Genomic DNA, 20,568 nt, shown 5'->3' on the forward strand with positions numbered 1-20,568 from the left:
GGACATTTTATGTAAATGGAATCATGCAACATTTGTCATTTTGTGACTGGCTTCCTTCACATAGGAAAATGTTTTCAAGGTTCATTCATGTTGTAGCGCATGTCAGGATTTCATTCCTTTTTATGGCTGAATACTATTCCGTTGAATGGATATACAACATGTCCTTTATCTGTTCATCAGCTGATGGACATTTGGATTATCTCCACTTCTGGGCTATTGTGAAAATGCTGCTGTGAACATTTATATAAAGGTGGGTTTTTTTGTTTTGTTTTGCTTTGTTTTTTGTTTTGTTTTGTTTTGAGATGGAGTCTCACTCTGTCGCCCAGGTTGGAGTGCAGTGGCGCCGTCTTGGCTCACTGCAACCTCCGCCTCCCGGGTTCAAGCAATTCTTCTGCCTCAGCCTCCCGAGTAGCTGGGACTACAGGCACCTGCCACCATGCCCGACTATTTTTTGTGTTTTTAGTAGAGATGGGCTGTCACCATATTGGCCAGGCTGGTCTCGAACTCCTAACGTCGTGATCTGCCCACCTCGGCCTCCTAAAGTGCTGGGATTACAGGCGTGAGCTACTGTGCCCAGTACTACATACAGGTTTTAAAACTTTATTTATTTATTTTTATTTTTTTGAGACAAAGTCTCAAAAGGTCTATCTCTGTTACCCAGGCTGGGGTGCAGTGGCATGATCTTGGCTCACTGCAACCTCTGCCTCCCAAGCTCAAGCGATCCTCCCACCTCAGCCTCCTAAGTAGCTGGCTGGGACTACAGGCATGCACTACCACACCCAGCTATTTTTTGTATTTTTTTTTATAGAACCAGGGTTTTACCGTGTTGCCCAGGATGGTCTTGAACTCAAGTGATCCTCCTGCCTTGGCCTCCCAAAGTACTTGGGTGACAGGTGTGAGCCACCGTGCCCAGATTGCATACAGGTTTTTGAAAGAGCTCTTGTCCTCGCTTTACTGAAGAGGAAACTGAGATTGGGGTTAAGTAACTTGCCTGAGGTCCCACAGCAAGAAAGAGTTGGCCCAAGAAAGGACTCAATTTGGATTATGAGAAGATGTTGCTTTCTAGGTCTCTTGTGTGGTTAGAAGGTATTCTGACTGTTTGAGCGTGACAGCCACTGGCTGGAGGGCCTGGGGCTCAGCTTTCTTCTCTGAGGCCGACTCTCTGTAGCACATTATTTCCTAGAGAGGCTGGGGCTTCTGCAGCAGGATGTGAGAAGGCACTTCTGAGATGCAGGATTTGTGTGTGCGGCGTTTGTCAGAGGGTTGTCCGCACAGCCCCTGAGCCGTCGGCTGCTTTCCCCAGCAACTCCTATGAGCTTTGCCCTGGCAGCACTTTAGCTCTGTTCCTCGTGTCCCCATCAACACCCATCTCCACTGAGCTGGGTTTTTGGGCGTTTGAGGGAAAACATACCCCAAGGGTCACTGCATGTTAGGGATGTTCCTTTCTTCAAACTGAAGATATTTGTAAGAAGTCATTAAGTTCTTGTAAAACTCTTGCACAATATGCAAGTCCATGAAATAGGAAGTGAAAGAAAAAAATCCCCCCAAACCCACTGGCACATTCAAGTTGAGTGGTTTCCCCACGTCTCAGAAGACGCCCGTTCCCGAAGTGCCTTTCTGCCCTTCTCTCCCCGACGACCCTCCCGGGCCCAGTGGCTGTGTATGCTATTGTGGTGGGACTTTCTGGACATATGTGGTCCTCGGTGAGCTATTCCTCCCGTGCCCTTTTCTCTATAAGGGGCATGAGACAGGAAACAGGCTCAGAAACACTGCTCTAGAGATCAGGAGTTAAACACCCCCAAAGACCTGAAAGTGGTTGTCCCTGGGGGAGGAGATTTGTCAAGGGGGAGCAAGTCTGGCTGCTTTTTGTCTTAAGCCTTTTAGAGCTAGCCAACTCTGTAAGCACTGCAACAAACAGCTTTGTTAAAGTGATGCCTAACTGTGCCCAGTGTGCAGGGTCCCTTGATGAGCCGTTGTTTTGCTCGCTTTCTGCATCCTATGTGTCCCTACTTTGGAAATTGAGTGGCATTTCAGAGACTGGCAGCTCAAGTCATGGGGGGCTCCTCTTTGGCAGAGGGCTGCCTGAAGAGCCTTTGTTTAGCAGAATCATGGAGTCAGAGGATATCTGGCCAGGTTGAGACCCCACATCATCTAGTCCAAACCCTCATTTTACAGATGAGGGGACAAGGCCCATGAAGAAGCAGTGTGTCTGAGCCCCCCTGGCTGATGGTGGAGGGGCTGGGATGAGAATTTGGCCTCCTGAGTAACAGCCCAGGGCGGCCTCCACACCGAGGATCACATGTGCCTCTGAGCACCAGAAGCGTGAACAAAGCAAGAGAAGAGAGTGAAGAGACTCTGTGTCTGCGGCTCTGTCCTGAAACAGTCTGCTCAGAGGGGAGGCAGGAGGCACCCCGGCACAAAAAATTTCCAGGAGTGAGTAAACCTCACGCCCTTAGGCAGGCAGGAGCAGCCAGCTCTCAGTTACTGTCATTACCACCCATTATCATCATCAGAACAGGAAGCAGCTACAGCAGGAGGAGGCCTGGCCCCTCTAGGCCAGTGATGCTTCAGTTAAAACACAGATGCCTGGGCCCTACCCCCAGAGTTTCTCATTCTGTGGGACTGGGGTGGTGCCTGAGAATGTGCCTTTCTGACAAGTTCTGGGGTGATGCTGATGCTGTGGGTGATGCTGATGCCTTTGGAGAACCACTGCACTGGACTAGCCCTTGCTACTCAGTGTGGTCCTTGGACCTGCTGGGTGGAGATGCAGATTCTTAGGCCCCACCCAGACATGTGACATCAGAATCTGCACATTGGCAGTGTCCCCAGGTGGCACACTATAGTTTGAGAGGCGATGGTGTGGTGCAGAGTTCACATGGCTGCACGTTAGAATCGCCCAGGGAGCTTTTACCCTCCCTTCCATTCCCAAGCCCCAGCCCCCACTAATTCAGTCAGACTCTGGGAGAGAGGCTTAGGCATGAAGAGTCTAGAGAGCTCCCAAGGTGGCTCCTGGTTGTGGCCAAGTCCTAGAATCCACAGTGGCAGCTGCGAGGGGCCTTGGAGATGATCAGTTGCAATTTACCAAGATTTGAAAACTAAGGGAATGAGGACCCAAGGTCCCAAAGACAGTAAGTGACAAATCCAGGCTCTTGATACCCTGAAGACTCTTTCACCAGCTCTTTCAACTCTAAGTTCCCTTTTATATAGCTCCATGGGAACTGCAATATACCGGTGTTCCCGGGGAACCCATTGTGAGTCATGGAAGATCTGTCTGCTCGTTGGAAACCTACCATCTCCCATTCTGTTTCAGCATGGCAGGCCGTCCTGAATGCGGGTTACATATTCTAGGGAGGCAATGTAGCTTGGTGGTTAGGGGCAAACCCTTAAGCTCAGCGGCTTGCTAGCCAAGTAAGCTCTGCAGCTTACTAACCAAGACCCATGACTCTGTGTCTCGATTTGTCCTCTATACAATAGGAATAGTAATAATAGTGCCCATCTCGTGGATCATCTGAGGTCAGGAGTTCCAGACCGGCCTGACCAAAATGGTGAAACCCCGTCTCTACTAAAAATACAAAAATCAGCCAGACGTGGTGGTGCGTGCCTGTAGTCCCAGCTACTCAGGAGGCTGAGGCAGGAAAATCACTTGAACCTGGGAGGCGGAGGTTGCAGTGAGCCGAGATCACACCACTGCACTCCAGCCTGGGCGACAGAGCAAGACTCCATCTCAAAAAAATAAAACATAATAAATAGTGCCTGTCTCGTGGGGATGTTGTGGGGGTTAACTGAGTTAATGCATGACAATGCTGAGATCACTAATTGCAAGCAGCAGGCACTTCGTAAATTTTTTTATTATTATTTCATTAACTGGTTGGCCTTGAATAAGTCATATGACTTAGAACAATTTGTTTAACTTCTCCATGACTCAGTTTCCCCAACTGTTAACCGGGGGTAAGCAGAGTAGTGACCTATTTATAGAGTGGTTGTGAGGAGTGGATGGAATAAAAGGTCTGAAGCCCCAGCACAACGTCTGTCACACACCTGTTGTCAATCAGTGGTGGCTGCAGTTATGTGTTAGAGACTCAACACCTGCGCAGGAGAAAGGTCTGGCCAGGCCAGAAGCTAGGTTGGTCCTGCTCCTCTCACGGGAGCAGCTAGAACCATGAGGATTGAAGTTTCTGGGGATGTTTTTGCTTGGAAAAAAGTTTCTAATGTTCTGTGGTTGCCAGCAGCTGGGGGATGGGAAAATAGGGGGTTAACAAGCAAAGAGTTTCAGTTTCGCAAAGTGCAAAAGTCCTGGAGATTGGTTGATTGCACAACAATATAAATACACTTAAAGCTACTGAACTGTACATTTAAAAATGGTTAAGATGGCACATTTTAAAAAATACTTAATTTTTAAAGGGCAGTGTTAGGTTCCCAAGGTTCACAGCAAAATTAAGAGTTAAGAATAGAGATTTTCCAATATACTCCCCACTGCCCACAAACAGGCATAGCCTTCTCCATGATCAACATCCTCCACCAGAGGGGCATATTTTCCACAATTGGTGAACCTATGTTGGTGCATCATTGTCACCCAAAGTCCATGGTTCACATCAGGGTTCACTCCTGGTGTTGCACAGTCTTAGGCTCAGATTAATGTATAATGACATGTGTCTGCCACACGTCACTTTCACTGCCTGAGCATCCTTTGTGCTCTGCCTGCTAATCCCTTGCCACTGATCAAATGCTACATTTTTTTAAAGCAGTTTTTAAAAGGAGGATTTATTTGACAAGTTTCACTTAGCACAATATACCTAAAAGGAAGTCACACTACAATGAAAGATTTAAATCAAGGCCTCAGAATTTCATATAAACACCAAGACCAAAATTCTAAAGTATTGGTATTGTGTTTCAAATTTTTCCCATTAACTTAAAGAAAAAGCTTAAACTTACATGCGTTACAAGTTATTAAATGAAACTAGAATTAACAAACATGCCAAAATGTTTCCAGATACAACTCCTACCTTGAGTTTTTCCAAAAAAAAGCATGTCTTTCCACATGCATCCAAACAGTGTTCAATATTTAACATACTTCAACTTCACTAAAATATGCTAAGTGCATCCTATAATACAACTAACTTGAGAAAAGCTGGAACTTGTTTAACAGCTGTAGTTCACTTGGCTTCACTGTTACATCCTAGTTGAGTATTGTGTTACAAAATAATGAGCCTTAAGTCTTCATAACAATCCTGATTTCCACTAGAGAGTAAGCATAAATCACAAGCTTGTACTGCAGAAACGGGTAAGCTGAAGTGTTTTTTGTTTTTTTTTTTTTAAGTTGACCAAGAGTCAGTGATTAGGATTGATCGATTCCATTTCCCTCCACCACTCACACTGGACGTGTTAGACATCCCTCCCATTCGTCTCATGCCCACAGATGCACAGCTTCCACCACTCTAGTTGCTGCTATTCATTGCTCCTTGGCTACCTATGCAATGTTTGATTGAAAATCAATGGAGTTTTCCTGTGAAACTTGGTCATATCGCTGGCTAAATTTTTATGTTATGTGTATTTTACAGTAATTAAAAAGAAACTGTTCATAATGTCCTTTGTCATCATTTATGTAAAGGATTACCATGCAGAAGAGAGGGCAGCAGGACTAGTGAGTGGTGGAGGGTTGCAGTTATTAACACAGTTCATGAAAGAGCTCTCTAACAGTTAAACTCATTCTATGGAAGGAGTGAGCCCCCCCATCACCAGTATTCAAGGAGAACTCTATGACCTCACATGGAGACATGGAGAGATTTCAGGCCTCAGACTGGAGGCTGTGTTACTCAGTGTTTCCCAAGTTTGCCTATTGATAAGAATCACCTGGGGATATTGTTAAAAACAAATTTCCTGGCACCATCCCAGATTCACTGAAAGGTAGAATATCTGGGGGAGGGTGCAAAGACCAGACTCATCAGATGATTCTTTTTTTTTTTTTTTTCTTTTTGAGACAGGGTCTCACTCCGTCACCTAGGCTGGAGTGCCATGGCACGATCTCGGATCACTGCGGCCCTGACTTCCTGGGCTCAAGCAATCCTTCCACCTCAGCCTTCTGAGTAGCTGGGACTACAGGTGTGCACCACCATGACTGGCTAATTTTTTTGTATTTCTAGAGACAGGGTCTCACTATGTTGCCCAGGCTGGTCTCAAACTCCTTGGTTCAAGCAATCCTCCTGCCTCAGTCTCCCGAAGTGCTAGGATTACAAGCATGTGCCCAGCCTTCAGTTAATTCTAACTTGGACGTTTGGCAAACGTGGGCCAAATGACCCCCAGTCTCCTAACCCTGAGGTTCCATGAAGAAAGCTTCTCAGTGAGAGTGGGTCACGCTGGCCACAGAGTTCCTCCAGTAGCCTTGGGAGCCTTACTTCTTGGCTAGTTCACAAGCCCATGTGCTTACTGGCCTGAGTCCCTGACACCCTTGCCTCTGGGCCCTGTGACTTGGTTGCCAGGGGAGTCCCTCTCCACTTCCCACTCTTAGGCCCTGTCACCAGGCCCACTTCTCAGCAGGGGCTGGCAGGGGTCAAAGTTCTATGTTTCTAAGTCACCATGCAAGCTCTACCGGGCGCTCTTGAATTCCAACTGAATGTTCTCTCTTGGATTTTGCTCCTTCTGCCCTGATTCTGCCCACTGGTTACCTTTCATCAGGCATTCATTAGAATTAATGAGATAAGCTTTAATAAAGGACCCAAGCGGTTTGAATAAAAGGCTTCTTTATTGACACAAAGTACTGTTCTAATGAGAAGTTTGGGGACATACAGTTTTGTCTTCTTACAATAATAATTATAATTAGGAGGATTATTGCGGCTTGTGTTTATTGTACTGCTACCGCCTCCCACAAGGATCTTTCTGTTCCCTGCTGCAGCCCAGGTGTCAGCGGCTGGGGCTGCTAGGGAAAGTCTGGCTGCTGTCTACATGGTGCTGGAGGAGCCCGGCATTGCCCCTTGTAGCCAATTACCCACCACGCCATTCCTGACCCCTGTCGGGGTCTGTGACCACCAAAATGATGCTAATCATTTGGCACTAAATGATTCCAATGCCAGGAGCCTTCCTCTCTGAGCATTCATGCAGCAAGGGTGAGGCTCCGAGAAATGGTAGAAGGCAGAGCTCAAGGGGGTGTCCCAGAGGGGTGACAGCCCTTTGCTCATGCTGTGACTCACTCCTGGGTTCCCTCCCCTCTCCCCTTTTTGTCTGTAGAACTCTCATCCATCCACCTGAATCTAGGGTGACCCTAAACGTCCCAATCTGCCAGTGATGGGGGAGGGATTCCCCAGGATGAAGGACTCTCAGTGCTAAAATTAGGAAAGTCTTGCTTAAACTACCCTACTGGTCACCCTACTTGAATCTTTGGTGTTGAATCTTTGCATTCAGATTTTTTGATCCCATCACTGTGTCACAATGACCATATGTGACTCCTACACTATCAACACCTATCAACACCGGCCTCATTCTGCTGTGAGGATAACTCAGGTTGTTAAAGGAATTAAATGAGTTAATATAGAAAAAGTGCCTAGAACTATGTCTGGCACATAGCAAATATTCAGTGCTGTTAGCTGTGTTTATTTTATTTATTTATTTATTTATTTATTTATTTATTGAGATGGAGTCTTGCTCTGTTGCCCAGCCTGGAGTGCAGTGGCACGATCTCTGCTCACTGCAACCTCTGCCTCCTGGGTTCAAGCAATTCTCCTGCCTCAGCCTTCTGAGTAGCTGGGGTTACAGGCATGCACCACCACGACCAGCTACTTTTTGTATTTTTGGTAGATACAGGGTTTTATCATGTTGGCCAGGATGGTCTCAAACTCCTGACGTCAGGTGATCCACCTGCCTCAGCCTCCCAAAGTGCTGGGATTACAGGCATGAGCCACCGCGCCCAGCCCTGTGTTTATTAACTTGAATGGGACCTTTGAGATCACCAGCTCAGCCTCTGTCTGGTTTAGGAATTCTCTCTGTGGGGACCCTGCCTGACCATGCTCCTTGATGCAGTCCTCACGTCCTCACCCAGGAGCCTTTTCTTTATGCCTTGGTGAACTATATACTGTCTGTGCTGAGGACCCATACAGAATGAGACCTTCTCAATGACATCCCACAGCTCCTTGAGGACAACTCTCTCCTGTCTACAGCCTGGATCTTCTCTTCTCTGGGTGGGGCCCCCCTTCCCTAGTGGGACCTGGCCCCCAGCCACATCTCGGCTGTGTTCTCTGGCAGCAGTGCTGTCTGTTCCTATAAACTCAGGCCCAACATTGAACTTGGGGCTCCTGGGGTTTTTTCCTTCTGCAAACAGGTAGAATGGGTATAGATGGTGCCCAACCTCTGAATGAGACCTGCAGAGGAATTTCCAGAGGACAGAAGGTGACTGGCTTGTGCAGAAGGCTGTTGGCCCCTCCCCGGGGGCATTGAGGGCTGGAACTGGAAGTTCCAGGAACTGGAAGGGCCTACAGGAGTTTGTAGTCAAGACCTTAGTTTCTCATGGGGGAGCTCAGCATAGACTCCCTTTCTCTGGCCTGGTTTAGGCGTGTTTTTGGCTCAAGGGGGCAGTAGAGTGGAGTGGTTGGGACCCTTGGCTTCCTGATCCACCTAACCTGGATCCAAATCTCCCCGTCCTCACTTCTAGCTGTATGACCTTGGGTAAGTCACTTTATTACAGTTTCCCGTGTGCAGAGGGGATAGTTCGTACTTATATAGCACATGTGAAATAGTAAATGGTGTTGTTTATGGTTATCATTCCCATCCCCCGTGCGTGGCATGCAGTATATTGCTCTTTGTGTACAGATGGGAACATGACTGGGTAAGGATGAGATTTGCTCCCGGATCTCCATTTTCTTGTCCCGGGACCATGGAGAACTGTTCTGGAGATCATGGACCACTCTCCTCCCAGCAGGGGTGAGAGTCCATGTGCTGTGTTAGTGGCTGGCGATGGGGTGGGATGAGGGGTGTTTGCATTACATCCCAGCAGGGCCCTTCTGTGGAACTCCTGGATGACCTTGGCTGTTGGTGGCAGCCAGGCTGTTCTGGGTAGGAGCTTGGTGGTGCACCCCTGTCACATGCATCCCAGCCTCTGGTGGGCAGTGTAGGGGTCACATAATGGAGGAAACAGATGGAATCCCTGGGAACACAAAAAAGTCACAGGATACAGTGCAGATCAGTGCCTAGCACACAGGAGGGCCTCAATAGCTATTTGTGGAGAGTGAAAGGAAGAAGCAGGTGTCGGAGGTGACATTCCAGACCGTCGGCATCCTCTAGTATTAGGGAAGTGTGGTCTTGCGACGTGTCAGTTGGCCAGATGAAGCCGCAGAGGGTTTGTATGTTGCTTGTTTTTTGTGTGTGTTTGTTTGTTTTTTGGTTTTGTGTTTTTTTTTTTTTTTTTTTGAGACCGAGTCTCGTTCTGTCACCCAGGCTGGAGTATAGTGGTATGAACTCGGCTCACTGTAACCTCTGCCTCCCGGGCTCAAGCAATTCTCCCATCTCAGCCCCCCAAGTATCTGAGATTACAGGACACGCCCCCATACCCGGTGAATTTTTGTATTTTTAGTAGAGATGGGGTTTCACCATGTTGGCCAGGCTGGTTTTGAACTTGTGACCTCCAGTGATTTGCCCGCCTTGGCCTCCCAAAGTGCTGGGATTACATGCGTGAGCTGCCATGCCCGGCACTTGTATGTTGCCTAAACCAAAGACTGGAAGGGTGGGTAGTGTGAGGCTGGCATGGTGTGTGGATGGCCCAGGTGGCTGGAATGAGACTGTGGGCTGGACATTTCTGGGCTCATCTACTCCAGGAAGACAGGTTGCTTTGAGTACCCTTGGAAATAACTTGCATGGTTTTATGGCTTCTTCCTCCTTTGTAAGCACTTTCTCTCCCCACTGTGGGGAGTGGTGGTGCCTGAAAGCTTCTATTCACAGCTCTGCCCCAGCCCAATGCAGAGTTCCTGTGTTTCTTGGGTCTGCTTTTCCCTATTTCCCTCACTGACGAAGAGCTGGCTGCCCTCAATTTATCTGTGAATTTGCCAAGTTATTTTTTCCAATAAAAGTTCATTTTAGCACTTAGGGAGCATGAGGCAGGTGGATCGCTTGAGGCCAGGAGTTGGAGACCAGCCTGGGCAGCATGGTGAAACACTGTCTCTACTAAAAATATAAAAATTAGTAGGGCATGGTGACATGCACCTGTAGTCCCAGCTACTTGGGAGGCTGAGGTGGGAGAATCACTTGAGCTCGGGAGGTGAAGGTTGCAGTGAGCCGAGATCATGCCACTGCCCTCCAGCCTGGGTGACAGAGAGAGATCCTGTCTCAGAAAAATAGCTAATTTTATGATACATTAATTTTTTATTTAAAAAGTAAAGTATCACTGTATACAGATACTTGGCAAATGGTTTTATATAAATATAGAATGATATTTTATTTTGTATAAAGGAAACAACCACGAAGACTATAATTTAGTAACAAATTGCTCAAATCCTTTGAAATAACCACGGTTAGCATTCTGGTTATTTTTCTTTCTATTGTCTTTCCCAGGCATGTATCCTTTTATACCTAGTTGGAATTGCAGTGTGCGTATGCTTTTTATGTCCTGCTTCAGAAAAAAACCCTACGCTCTGTAATGTGAATGATTCAACAAGAGAAACAATCAACACACCTGGGTTGATAATGCTATTTAAGGAGCTCTACCAACATTTGGGAGAAAAAAATGCCACAACTCCAAGTAGAAAAATAGTGAGACATGAATAGAATTTTCCACAGGGGAAACAAATGGTTAATACTTATTTTATTTTATTAGAGATAGAGTCTTGCTCTGTTGCCCAGCCTGAGTGCAGTGATGCAATCACAGCTTACTGCAGCCTTGAACTGGGCTCAAGTGATCCTCCCACCTTATCCTCCCGAGTACCTGGGACTACATACAGGCACCACCATGTCAAACAAATTTATTTTATTTAGTTTTTTGAGACAGAGTCTCTCTGTCATTCTGTCACCCAGGCTGGAGTGCAGTGATACAATCTCAGCCTCCTGGGTTCAGGCAGTTCTCCTGCCTCAGCCTCCTGAGTAGCTGGGATTACAGGCACCCGTCACCATACCTGGTTAAATTTTATATTTTTAGTAGAGATGGGGTTTCATCATGTTGGCCAGGGAGGTCTCAAACTCAAGTGATCTCCCTGCCTCAGCCTCTCAAAGTGATGGGATTATAGTGTGAGCCACCGCGCCTGGCTGTATTTTATTTTGTGTAGAGATGGGTCTTGCTGTGTTGCCCAGGTTGGTTGTGAACTGACCTCGAGTGATCCTCCAACCTAGGCCTTCCAAAGCTTGGGGATTACAGGTGTGAGCCACCATGCCTAGCTGAAAAACAGTTAATTAACCATGAAAGATAATCAGTCTCATTATTGAAAATATTGCAAATTAAAGCAGGGGTACTATTTCCCTTGATCAACTTAGCAAGGCTTTCTTTTCTTTTTAATGATCTTATTGTTTGTTGGATAGGTAACATGTAAATTGGCATAAATATTCTGGAAAGCAATTTGGAAACACATCAGGAGCTATATATTTGTTTATTAATTATGTTTTTTCGTTTGTAAATATCTTACGTCCTTGTCTTTTCAGGTGGTCTCAATTTTTTCTTTATTCAATTATATTGAGTAGTTTCAGTAATAAAGATGACTCTGTACGCATCCTATTTACAGATCCCTGTTGCTGGCTTTATTCTTTTTAAGCTTCAAAGTGTTTTCTATGTTTTCAATGCAGTTAGTTTTTGATCTGTTCCTTTGTGATTCTGTTATACTCCTAGATTTGGGAAGTCATCCTCACTTAAAAGGTTGTATAAATGTTCAATTCTGTTTACTTTTTAAAATTTGGTTTAAAAAATATTTAAAGTGTAATTCTATCTAGGATGTATTTTGATTCTTAGATTGAGTCTTTCTCAAAATTGTTAAGGGGTTATTCTGACATCAGTTGATTAATCCTTCCCTCTCCAGCTTATTTGTGAAGCCTCCTTTAGCATTTATTATGACGTTATTTCTGGACTATATTTTCAGAACTATATAATTTCTTTCTATGATCTATTTTTCCCTTTTGCCCTCTGTTTTAATTATTTTAGGCTTATAATATTGGTTATAACCTCACCTTTTTTAGAAGGTCTTGCTTATATATTTCCCTAGCTGAACTTTAAAACCATTTAGTTAAGGTTAAAAAAACAAAAAAACAAAAAAACAAAAAAACAAAAAAACAAAAAACCTTGTGAGGATTTGGGTAGTAGTTACATTCAACAGTATATAAATTAATTTCTTTAAAAAACCAGTGTTTCAATATTTTGACTTGTCATCAATGGACACGTTGTATCTCCATATACAAAACCATTCTTAAAAATGTCTTTGTGGGCCGCTTCCCGTGGCTCGCGACTATAATAATCCTAGCACTTCGGGAGGCCTAGGTGGGCGGATCACTTGAGCTCAGGAATTCAAGACTAGCCTGAGTAACATGGCAAAACCCTAACTACAAAAAGTACAAAAATTAGCCGGGTTTGATGGCGTGTGCCTGTAGTCCCATCTACCCAGGAAGCTGAGGTGGGAGGATCGCTTAAGCCCAGGAGTTTGAGACCACAGTGAGCTGAGATCGTGCCACTGCGCTCCAGCCCAGGCGACAGAGCAAGACCCTGTCTCAATAAGCAAAACAAAACAAAACAAAACAAAATATCTTTGTGAACTTTTCTACTTTTTTTTTTATATTGGTCAGATACATTTCTCATTATGCTCATTTCTCTATATTTTATATTGTTGTTAGGAATAGTATCTTTAAAAACTGTATTTTCTTGCTGGTGCATAGGAATATCATTGCCTTTCGCATGCTTATGTGATTAGCTGCTTTGCTGAGACCATTTTAATTTATGTTGTTTGTCAGATGACTGCCTTGAGTTTCTGAGGTTATACAGTCATTTCAAATGCACCTAAGAATCACTTTGTCTGTTTTCAATGTCTGTGCTTTCTATTTAATTGGCCAGACCTAACTTGACTTTTCTTTTCTTTTCTTTTCTTTTCCCTTTTGCCCTCTGTTTTAATTATTTTCCTTTACTTTTCTTTTTTCAGACAAAGTCTCACTGTCACTCAGGCTGGAGTGCAGTGGAGTGCAGAGGCTCACTGCAGCCCTGACCTCCTGCGTTCAAGCGATCTTCTTCCCACCTCAACCCCCCAAGTATCTGCGACTCCAGGCATGCACCACCATGCCCAGCTAGTTTTTAAATTTTTTTGTAGAGGCAGGGTCTCACTATGTTGCCCAGGCTGGTCTCAAACTCCTGGGCTCAGGCAATCCTTCCACCTTGGTCTCCCAAAGTACTGGGCTTACAGATATGAGCCACCACGCCCGGCCTGGCAAGAACTTTCGTGATGCTATTCAGGGATACTGGTGATGAAAGGCATCCTTATTTTGCTCTTTGTTTTAAAGGGAAAGCTTCTTCCATTACTTTGATGTTGCTCCTGGGATGTATGATGAGATCTGTCTACTCCTACCCAAAGGGACTGGTGTAATTCACAACAGCTCCAACAAAACTTCTTTCCAGCCCTTCTGTCACAAAGCACTAGAGGGCTTATTGTTTTGAAGTATTACTCTTTTTAGAATCCCCAGCTTGCCCCAAACTCTGAGCCCACAGTGCCTGTTTGCTTCCAGCTCAGCCCTTGCTCTCCCTCTTCTGAAAGCCTGACTTTTGGGACCTTGTTCCTCCCTGGCAGGATTTAGCAGTCCCTCCTGCCAACCCCACCTGCTGATAGAAGAGCTGGGGATTGACATCGGACAGCTGCAGGGCTGGGTTACCAAGTGCAGCCCTGGACCAGAGGAGGCATTAACAACACCCCTTATAGGCTGCCTGGCAGAGGAGCCCTATGGACCCGCAGTCACCTGTACTTTTGCCCTTTTCTCACCTGTCCCTTTTTTCCCATGAGTCTGCTGGACTTCTGGTACTATGCTCTGGGGGTCTTCTCAGTCCACTGGGAAAACAGCACAAAAAGGGGTTAATACAACACAGGGTGAGGAAGTCTTGTTTGCATTATATGAGGCTCAGCTCCTGGAGCAACTGACTGCTTAGGACAGTCAGAGAAGGCTTCATGGAGGAGTTGACATTTGAGCTGGGTCTTGGAGCAAGAGAATAAATCTGTGAGGCAGATGGGGGAGAAAGGCTTCAATTGTGATTATTTCCATGTATTTTGTATTATTGTTGCTGTTAGGAATAGAACCTTTTAAAACCGTATTTTACTGTTGGGGAACAGAATCTTTTAAAACCGTATTTTACTGGTTAGGAATAGAATCTTTTAAAACTGTATTTTACTGCTGGCGTGTAGAAATATTATTGAGTTTCACATGTTTATTTTGGAGCAATTTTCAAAGGCTTAGAAGCCTGGGAGAGCCTGGCCTCTCTGGGGAAAAGATGAGAGTTTTCTGAGAGATAAATGGGGTGGTGCTGTCAGGGTCGATGAGTGCTGCTGGGTGGGAGGTTGGGGGCTGACTGGACACCAGCAACAGGAGTGACCCAGAAGACTTCTGGGAGAGATGGGATGGAAGCTGGCCTGGAAGCCTAGAGAGGCTTTAGATCGAGAGGGAAGAGGAGGTAAAGTGGAAGCGGAGGGCTGCTACAATATTTGTAGCATTCCTGCTAAATATCTTCTAGGCGCTTTGTTAGTCATTATTTTACTACATTTAATTTTTCCCAGCAGCTCTCCTAGGCAGATGATGGTACCTTCATTCTACAGTTAAGGAAACTGAGGCTCAGGGAACTTGAGTGACACCTTGATGAGCTGGACAGACTAATTTCTGAACCCCTATACTTTTAGCATCTGTCTGCTGCTGTATATATATCTGTCATTGATATAATAATATATATAATTATATATGTATATATATCAGCTTTATTGAGATATAATTCATATGCCCTACAATTCATCCAGTTAAAGTGTACAATTCAGTGGTTTTACTATGTTCAGAGTTGAGCAGTTGTCACCACAATCCAATCTTATAACTTTTTTTGTGTGTGTGTGATAGTCTTACTCTGTTGCCCAGGTTGAAGTGCAGTGGTGTGATTTCGGCTCACTGCAACTTCCGCCTTCCGGGTTCAAGGGATTCTCATGACTCAGCCTCCTAAGTAGTTGGGATTGCAGGCATGTGCCACCATGCCTGGCTAAATTTTTTTTTTTTTTTTTTTGTATTTTTAGTAGAGATGGGGTTTCTCTATATTGGCCAGGCTGGTCTTGAACTCCTGGCCTCAAGTGATCTGGCCACCTCAGCCTCCCAAAGTGCTGGGATTACAGGCATGAGCCACTGCGCCCAGCCCAATCGTAGAACATTTTTATTCCCCTACAAAGAACTCCCCCGCCCCCCATCCCTTGCAGCGCTGGCATTCACTAATCTCCTTTCCGTCTGTATGCATTTGGCTGTTCTTGACATTTCATATAAATGAAACTGTACAATATTCCGGCCTTTGTAACTGGCTTCTTTTGCCTGATGTCATGTTTTCAGGGTTCAGCCATGCTATAGCTGCTATAACATACATTGGTACTTCATTTCTGTTTTTAAAATGTTTTTTGTGGGGAAGACAGCGTCTTGCTCTGTTGCCCAGGCTGGAGTGCAGTGGTGTGATCTGGGCTCACCGCAACTTCCACCTCCTAGGCTCAAGTGATTCTCGTGTCTCAGCCTCGTGAGTAGCTGGGATTACAGGCGTGTACCACCATGCCTGGCTAATTTTTTTATTTTTATTGGAGATAGGATTTCACCATGTTGGCCAGGCTGGTCTCGAACTCCTGGCCTCAAGCTACCCACCCACCTTGGCCTCCCAAAGTGCTGGGATTACAGGCGTGAGCCACCGCGCCTGGCCACTTCATTTCTTTTTATTGCTGGATGATATTGCCTTTCATGGAGAGACCACATTTTGCTGATCCATTCCCCAGTTGGTCGACATTTGGGTTTTTCCACTTTCTGGCTTTTGGGCGGTTGTGAATAATGCTGCCAAGAACATCCACGTGTAATGTGTTTTTTCATGGACGTATGTTTTTGTCTCTTGGGTATATACCTAGGAGTGGAGTGACTGGGTCATATGGTAACTCTGTGCTCTGTGTTTAACCATTTGAGGAACTGCCTGACTGTTCCATGCAGCGGCTTCCCAGCTGCTGCTTGTACGAGACTTGCCTTTAGCATGACAGGACTAGGAAGAAGATCAAACCATAAAGTCTGTGTGAATTGCCTGTTTTCAAAGAAATAGACTATTGCAAAGCACTCTTTAGACTGTGTCTGTGCTGTTGAGTCTTTGTTGATTCTAAAGGGACTTGTGGATTTTGCTGGGTTTCGAGGGCACTGCTATGAATGCCAGTCATCTTTGTGCGGGCAGACATGATTCTGGCTAGCAGACTGTGGCAACAGAGACGGCGCTGGTACAAATCCTTAAGTTCAGGGTGCAAGGGAGGGATAGGTGTGAGTTAATGCCTGTGAGGAAAGTTGCTGGAAGACAGAGGGCAGGCTCTGAAGCCTGGTCCTGGGGAGACAGGTGGGAGGGCAAGGAGGCTGGAAGGGGGCATGGAGGTGGGGTCCATGTGAGTCTGGGACAAGTTCTCGGGCAGCTGTGGCTGATAACTCTGGTTTGTCTTTGTCCTTTGGCTGCAGACCTAGCCGAGTGCAAGCTGGTCTCCTTTCCCATTGGCATCTACAAGGTCCTGCGGAATGTCTCTGGCCAGATCCACCTCATCACCCTGGCTAACAACGAGCTCAAGTCCCTCACCAGCAAGTTCATGACCACGTTCAGTCAGCTCCGAGGTAGGCCCTGGTCAGCTCTAGCCAGAAGGGCATGGCCAGCCCTCATCCTTCAAGCTCTGACCCTGTCTGGGGAGTGCCACCAGAGCTGGTCCCTGGTCAGTGACACCATGAAATCATTCCCATGGGTAGACTTTGAAAATGGACCTGTGTTCTCTCTGCAGCTTGGAACTCTCTAGGTCACTTCTGCCTCTAGCTGGCTGTGAAGCACATTGACCAAGGGTCAAGGGTGTGGTTCTTGGAGTGATTCTCTTGTTCTGAACAGACCAGCGGGATGTTTGGGTCCTGAGGCCCTGGGAGTCATTATTTCCCAGTAGTCTTGAATGAGCCCCCTTCTTACCTTCCAATCTAGTGTTGTCCTCCTGTGTTGCTGTCTCAGTTCAGGAGTGAGAGATGCCAGGGATGTTGGCATTTTCTTTCTTTCCTTTTTTTTTTTGAGACGGAGTCTTGCTTTGTCGCTCAGGCTGGAGTGCAGTGGTGCGATCTTGGCTCACTGCAGCCTCCACCTCCCAGGTTCAAGCAATTCTCCTGCCTCAGCCTCCCAAGTAGCTGGGATTATAGGCGTGTGCCACCACATCCGGCTAATTTTAGTATTTTTAGTAGAGGTGGGGCTTCACCATGTTGGCCAAGCTGGTCTCAAACTCCTGACCTCAGGTGATCTGCCCACCTCGGTCTCCCAAAGTGCTGGGATTACAGGTGTGAGCCAGTACGCCTGGCTGATGTTGACATTTTCTCTCCTGGGCATATGCAGAGCACGTGGATGTAGGTGCTTGGTATCGAAGTGGCAGGAGTCCAGCAGGTGGGCCTCGTAGATACTCTAGAAATAGTTCCTCTGGATGGATAAGCAGTGTGCCTTGACTGCTGCAGTGCCTGCCCTCTTCTCCAGAGAGCAGTCCCTCCATCCTTCTATGAGAGGTCACTGCTGCTCAGTGACCCATGTGGCAGAGCTGTGGCGTGGGCACCTGTTGCACGTTTGTGAAAGGGTGGAGTAGGAGAATTGCGGAGGGCACAGGAAGCCTAGGGGGGCAGATCCTGCTTCATCCCAGACTCACATGGACCCTAACTCCATGCCCCCTTCCAGCCTCCTTGCCCTCCCACCTGTCTCCCCTCGACCAGGCTTCAGAGCCTCTGTCTTCCAGCAGCCTTCCTCACAGGCATTGACTCACACCTATGCCTCCCTTGCACCCTGAACTTAAGGATTTGTACCAGTACCGTCTCTGTTGCCACAGTCTGCTAGCCAGAATCATGTCTGCCGGCACAAAGATGACTGGCATTCATAGCAGTGCCCTCGAAACCCTGCAGAATCCACAAGTCCCTTTGGAATCATCAAAGACTCAACAGCACAGAGGCGGTCTAAAGAGTGCTTCACAATAGTCTACTTCTTTCAAAACAGGCAATTCACACAAACTTTGTGGTTTGATCTTCTTCCTAGTCCTGTCACACTGAAGGCAAGCCTCGTACAAGCAGCAGCTGGGAAGCCGCCGTGCAGAACGGTCAGGCAGTTCCTCAAATGGTTAAACACAGAGCACAGGGTTACCATATGACCCAGTCACTCCACTCCTAGGTATATACCCAAGATATGTAAAGACATACGTCCACGTTGCCAGGCGCAGTGGCTCATGCCTGTAATCCCAGCACTTTGGGAGGCTGAGGCAGGTGGAGCCCCTGAGGTCAGGAGTTCAAGATGGCAAAACCCTGTCTCTACTAAAAATACAAAAATTAGCTGGGTGTGGTGGTGCATGCCTGTAATCCTAACTACTTGGGAGACTGAGGAGAATCGCGTGAACCCGGAAGGTGGAGGATGCAGTGAGCCGAGATCGTGCCATTGCACTCCAGTCTGGGTGACAGAGCAAGACTCTGTCTCAAAAACAAACAAACAAAAAAACAAAACAAAACAAAACAAAAACCCCCAAAAAACCATACATCCATGCACATTACACACGAATACATCCATACACATTACACACGAATGTTCATGGCAGCATTATTCTTTTTTTTTTTTTTGAGACGGAGTCTCGCTATGTTGCCCAGGCTGGAGTGCAGTGGCGTGATCTGGGCTCACTGCAAGCTCTGCCTCCCGGGTTCACACCATTCTCCTGCCTCAGCCTCCTGAGTAGCTGGGACTACAGGCACCCGCCACCTCGCCCGGCTAGTTTTTTGTATTCTTTTTAGTAGAGATGGGGTTTCACCGTGTTAGCCAGGATGGTCTCGATCTCCCGACCTCGTGATCTACCCGTCTCGGCCTCCCAAAGTGCTGGGATTACAGGCTTGAGCCACCGTGCCCAGCGGCAGCATTATTCTTAACAGCCTGAAAGTTAGAAAGTAGAAACAACCCAAATGTCCATCAACTGGGAAATGGATCCACAAAATGTGGTCTCCCTATGAAAGGGAATATCATCCGGTTCTGGGAATGCTCTACATGATAGGGATATGAAAAGGGTCTAAGATCCTGTTTAGAGAAAGAAATATGTGAAATGCTGATGATGCATGAGGGACCCGAGCAAGCCTATCTCATAGGGCTGACTTTAGGCTGTGCAAGCTTCCTAGAGGAGGTGTGGGCATTGGGCAGGCCAGGAGGGAGAGGGTGCGTGAAGTGGCAAATACAGTGCAGGGACAGTGGCTCAGGAGGGAGCTCCAGGCAGGACCTGGAAAGGCCACCATGCAAACAGAAGGACAAGGAGGAGGGATTCGTCTATATAGCTGTTTCTGAGTGAAGCTCACAGAATTTGTTGCATTTGTGTCCGAAAAGCTAAAATCCCTATGACTTGGAGGACACGGAGAGGCCCCTAGGGCTAGATTTCCAGGTCTGGAACTTTCCAGGCCATGGCTGCCTTTCCAGGCCACCTGTGTCAGTCCCAGGGTCCTCTAGTGCTGTACCTAGCCAATTGGGATTGGATGTTTGCTTTCCCGAGGAGGATAGAATGATTGAAAACGGAGGGTGGGGCTGTCTGGGGCCTTGGGGAAGGGCACAGTCAGGCCCTTTGGGTAAGAGGAGAGTTCATTTGTACTTTTCCTTCCTTAGACCTTCCCTCGAACACCTTTGTCTCCCAGACCCAGGTCTGGAGGCCTAGGTCTCCGCCAGAGTCTCTCCCTGCGGAGACTAGGGTTGCAGGACACATTGTCCTCACCACCCGGTGCTGTGATATGGGTATGGACAAAATGCTGGAAGGGACTGCTGGGAAGAGGAATGAATTCTGAGAGAGTGGCATGGGCAGAGCCTGGGTATGGACGCAAGAGCTTTGAAAGTGCTTGACATTTGGGAAGTGCCTTGTGGGATGAGTAAGTAGGCCCTCTCCAGAGGGCATAGGGAAATGTACCAGAGAAATGCCACTTAGCCCGTGCATCTGTGAGATGCAGAAATGTGTTTACATAGCACCTTCTGGTCAGAAGTCTGTTGAAGATGCTGTTTGAACTCCTTCCCTGCTGCCAGTGGCTCCTGACTCCCTCATGCTGCCTCGAATCACAAAGTGCCTGCTAATCGAATTCACAGAGGCGGCGGATTGAGGGATGTGGTAGCAGCAGCGGGGGTGGGAGCTGAGCACCCTGTTGGGCTCTCACCTTACCTTGAGAGATGGCTCTGGGCCTGAGCCTTTGTTGTGGTTTCTCTTTCAAATAGAAAAGCCCTCTTTTATGTGTGAAGAGGAGGCTTAAACAGGCCTGACGGAGCTCAGCAGGCCTGCTGTGTCCTCCTCTGGGTGCCTGACAGAGGTGGGCTGCCTCGGTGCTGGGGAGGGAACAAGCTGCTTCCTCCCTGCCTGTCACAATGTCTCCCGGGGCTGCCCT

The 20,568-nt window shown here is 47.0% G+C and overlaps 1 protein-coding gene across 6 annotated transcripts in view; it reads left to right on the plus strand.

Moving 5' to 3' along the window:
• LRRC20 (leucine rich repeat containing 20) overlaps positions 1–20,568 on the plus strand; it is a 91,252-nt gene that overhangs the window by 26,288 nt on the left and 44,396 nt on the right. For 4 of the 6 annotated variants that reach the window (XM_007963176.3, XM_007963170.3, XM_038009112.2 and 1 more), the window contains one exon: positions 16,639–16,788. The exons of 1 other annotated variant lie outside the window; for it this stretch is intronic. In XM_007963176.3, coding sequence (XP_007961367.1) covers positions 16,764–16,788 — 25 coding nt within the window. In that variant the 5' untranslated portion in view covers positions 16,639–16,763. Of the gene's footprint in view, positions 1–5,982; positions 6,100–16,638; positions 16,789–20,568 lie in introns of those variants that run through there. One more of the 6 variants, XM_073019075.1, reaches the window with a different exon arrangement.

Source organism: Chlorocebus sabaeus, chromosome 9 (assembly GCF_047675955.1).
Source record: "Chlorocebus sabaeus isolate Y175 chromosome 9, mChlSab1.0.hap1, whole genome shotgun sequence".
Taxonomy (NCBI): domain Eukaryota; kingdom Metazoa; phylum Chordata; class Mammalia; order Primates; family Cercopithecidae; genus Chlorocebus; species Chlorocebus sabaeus.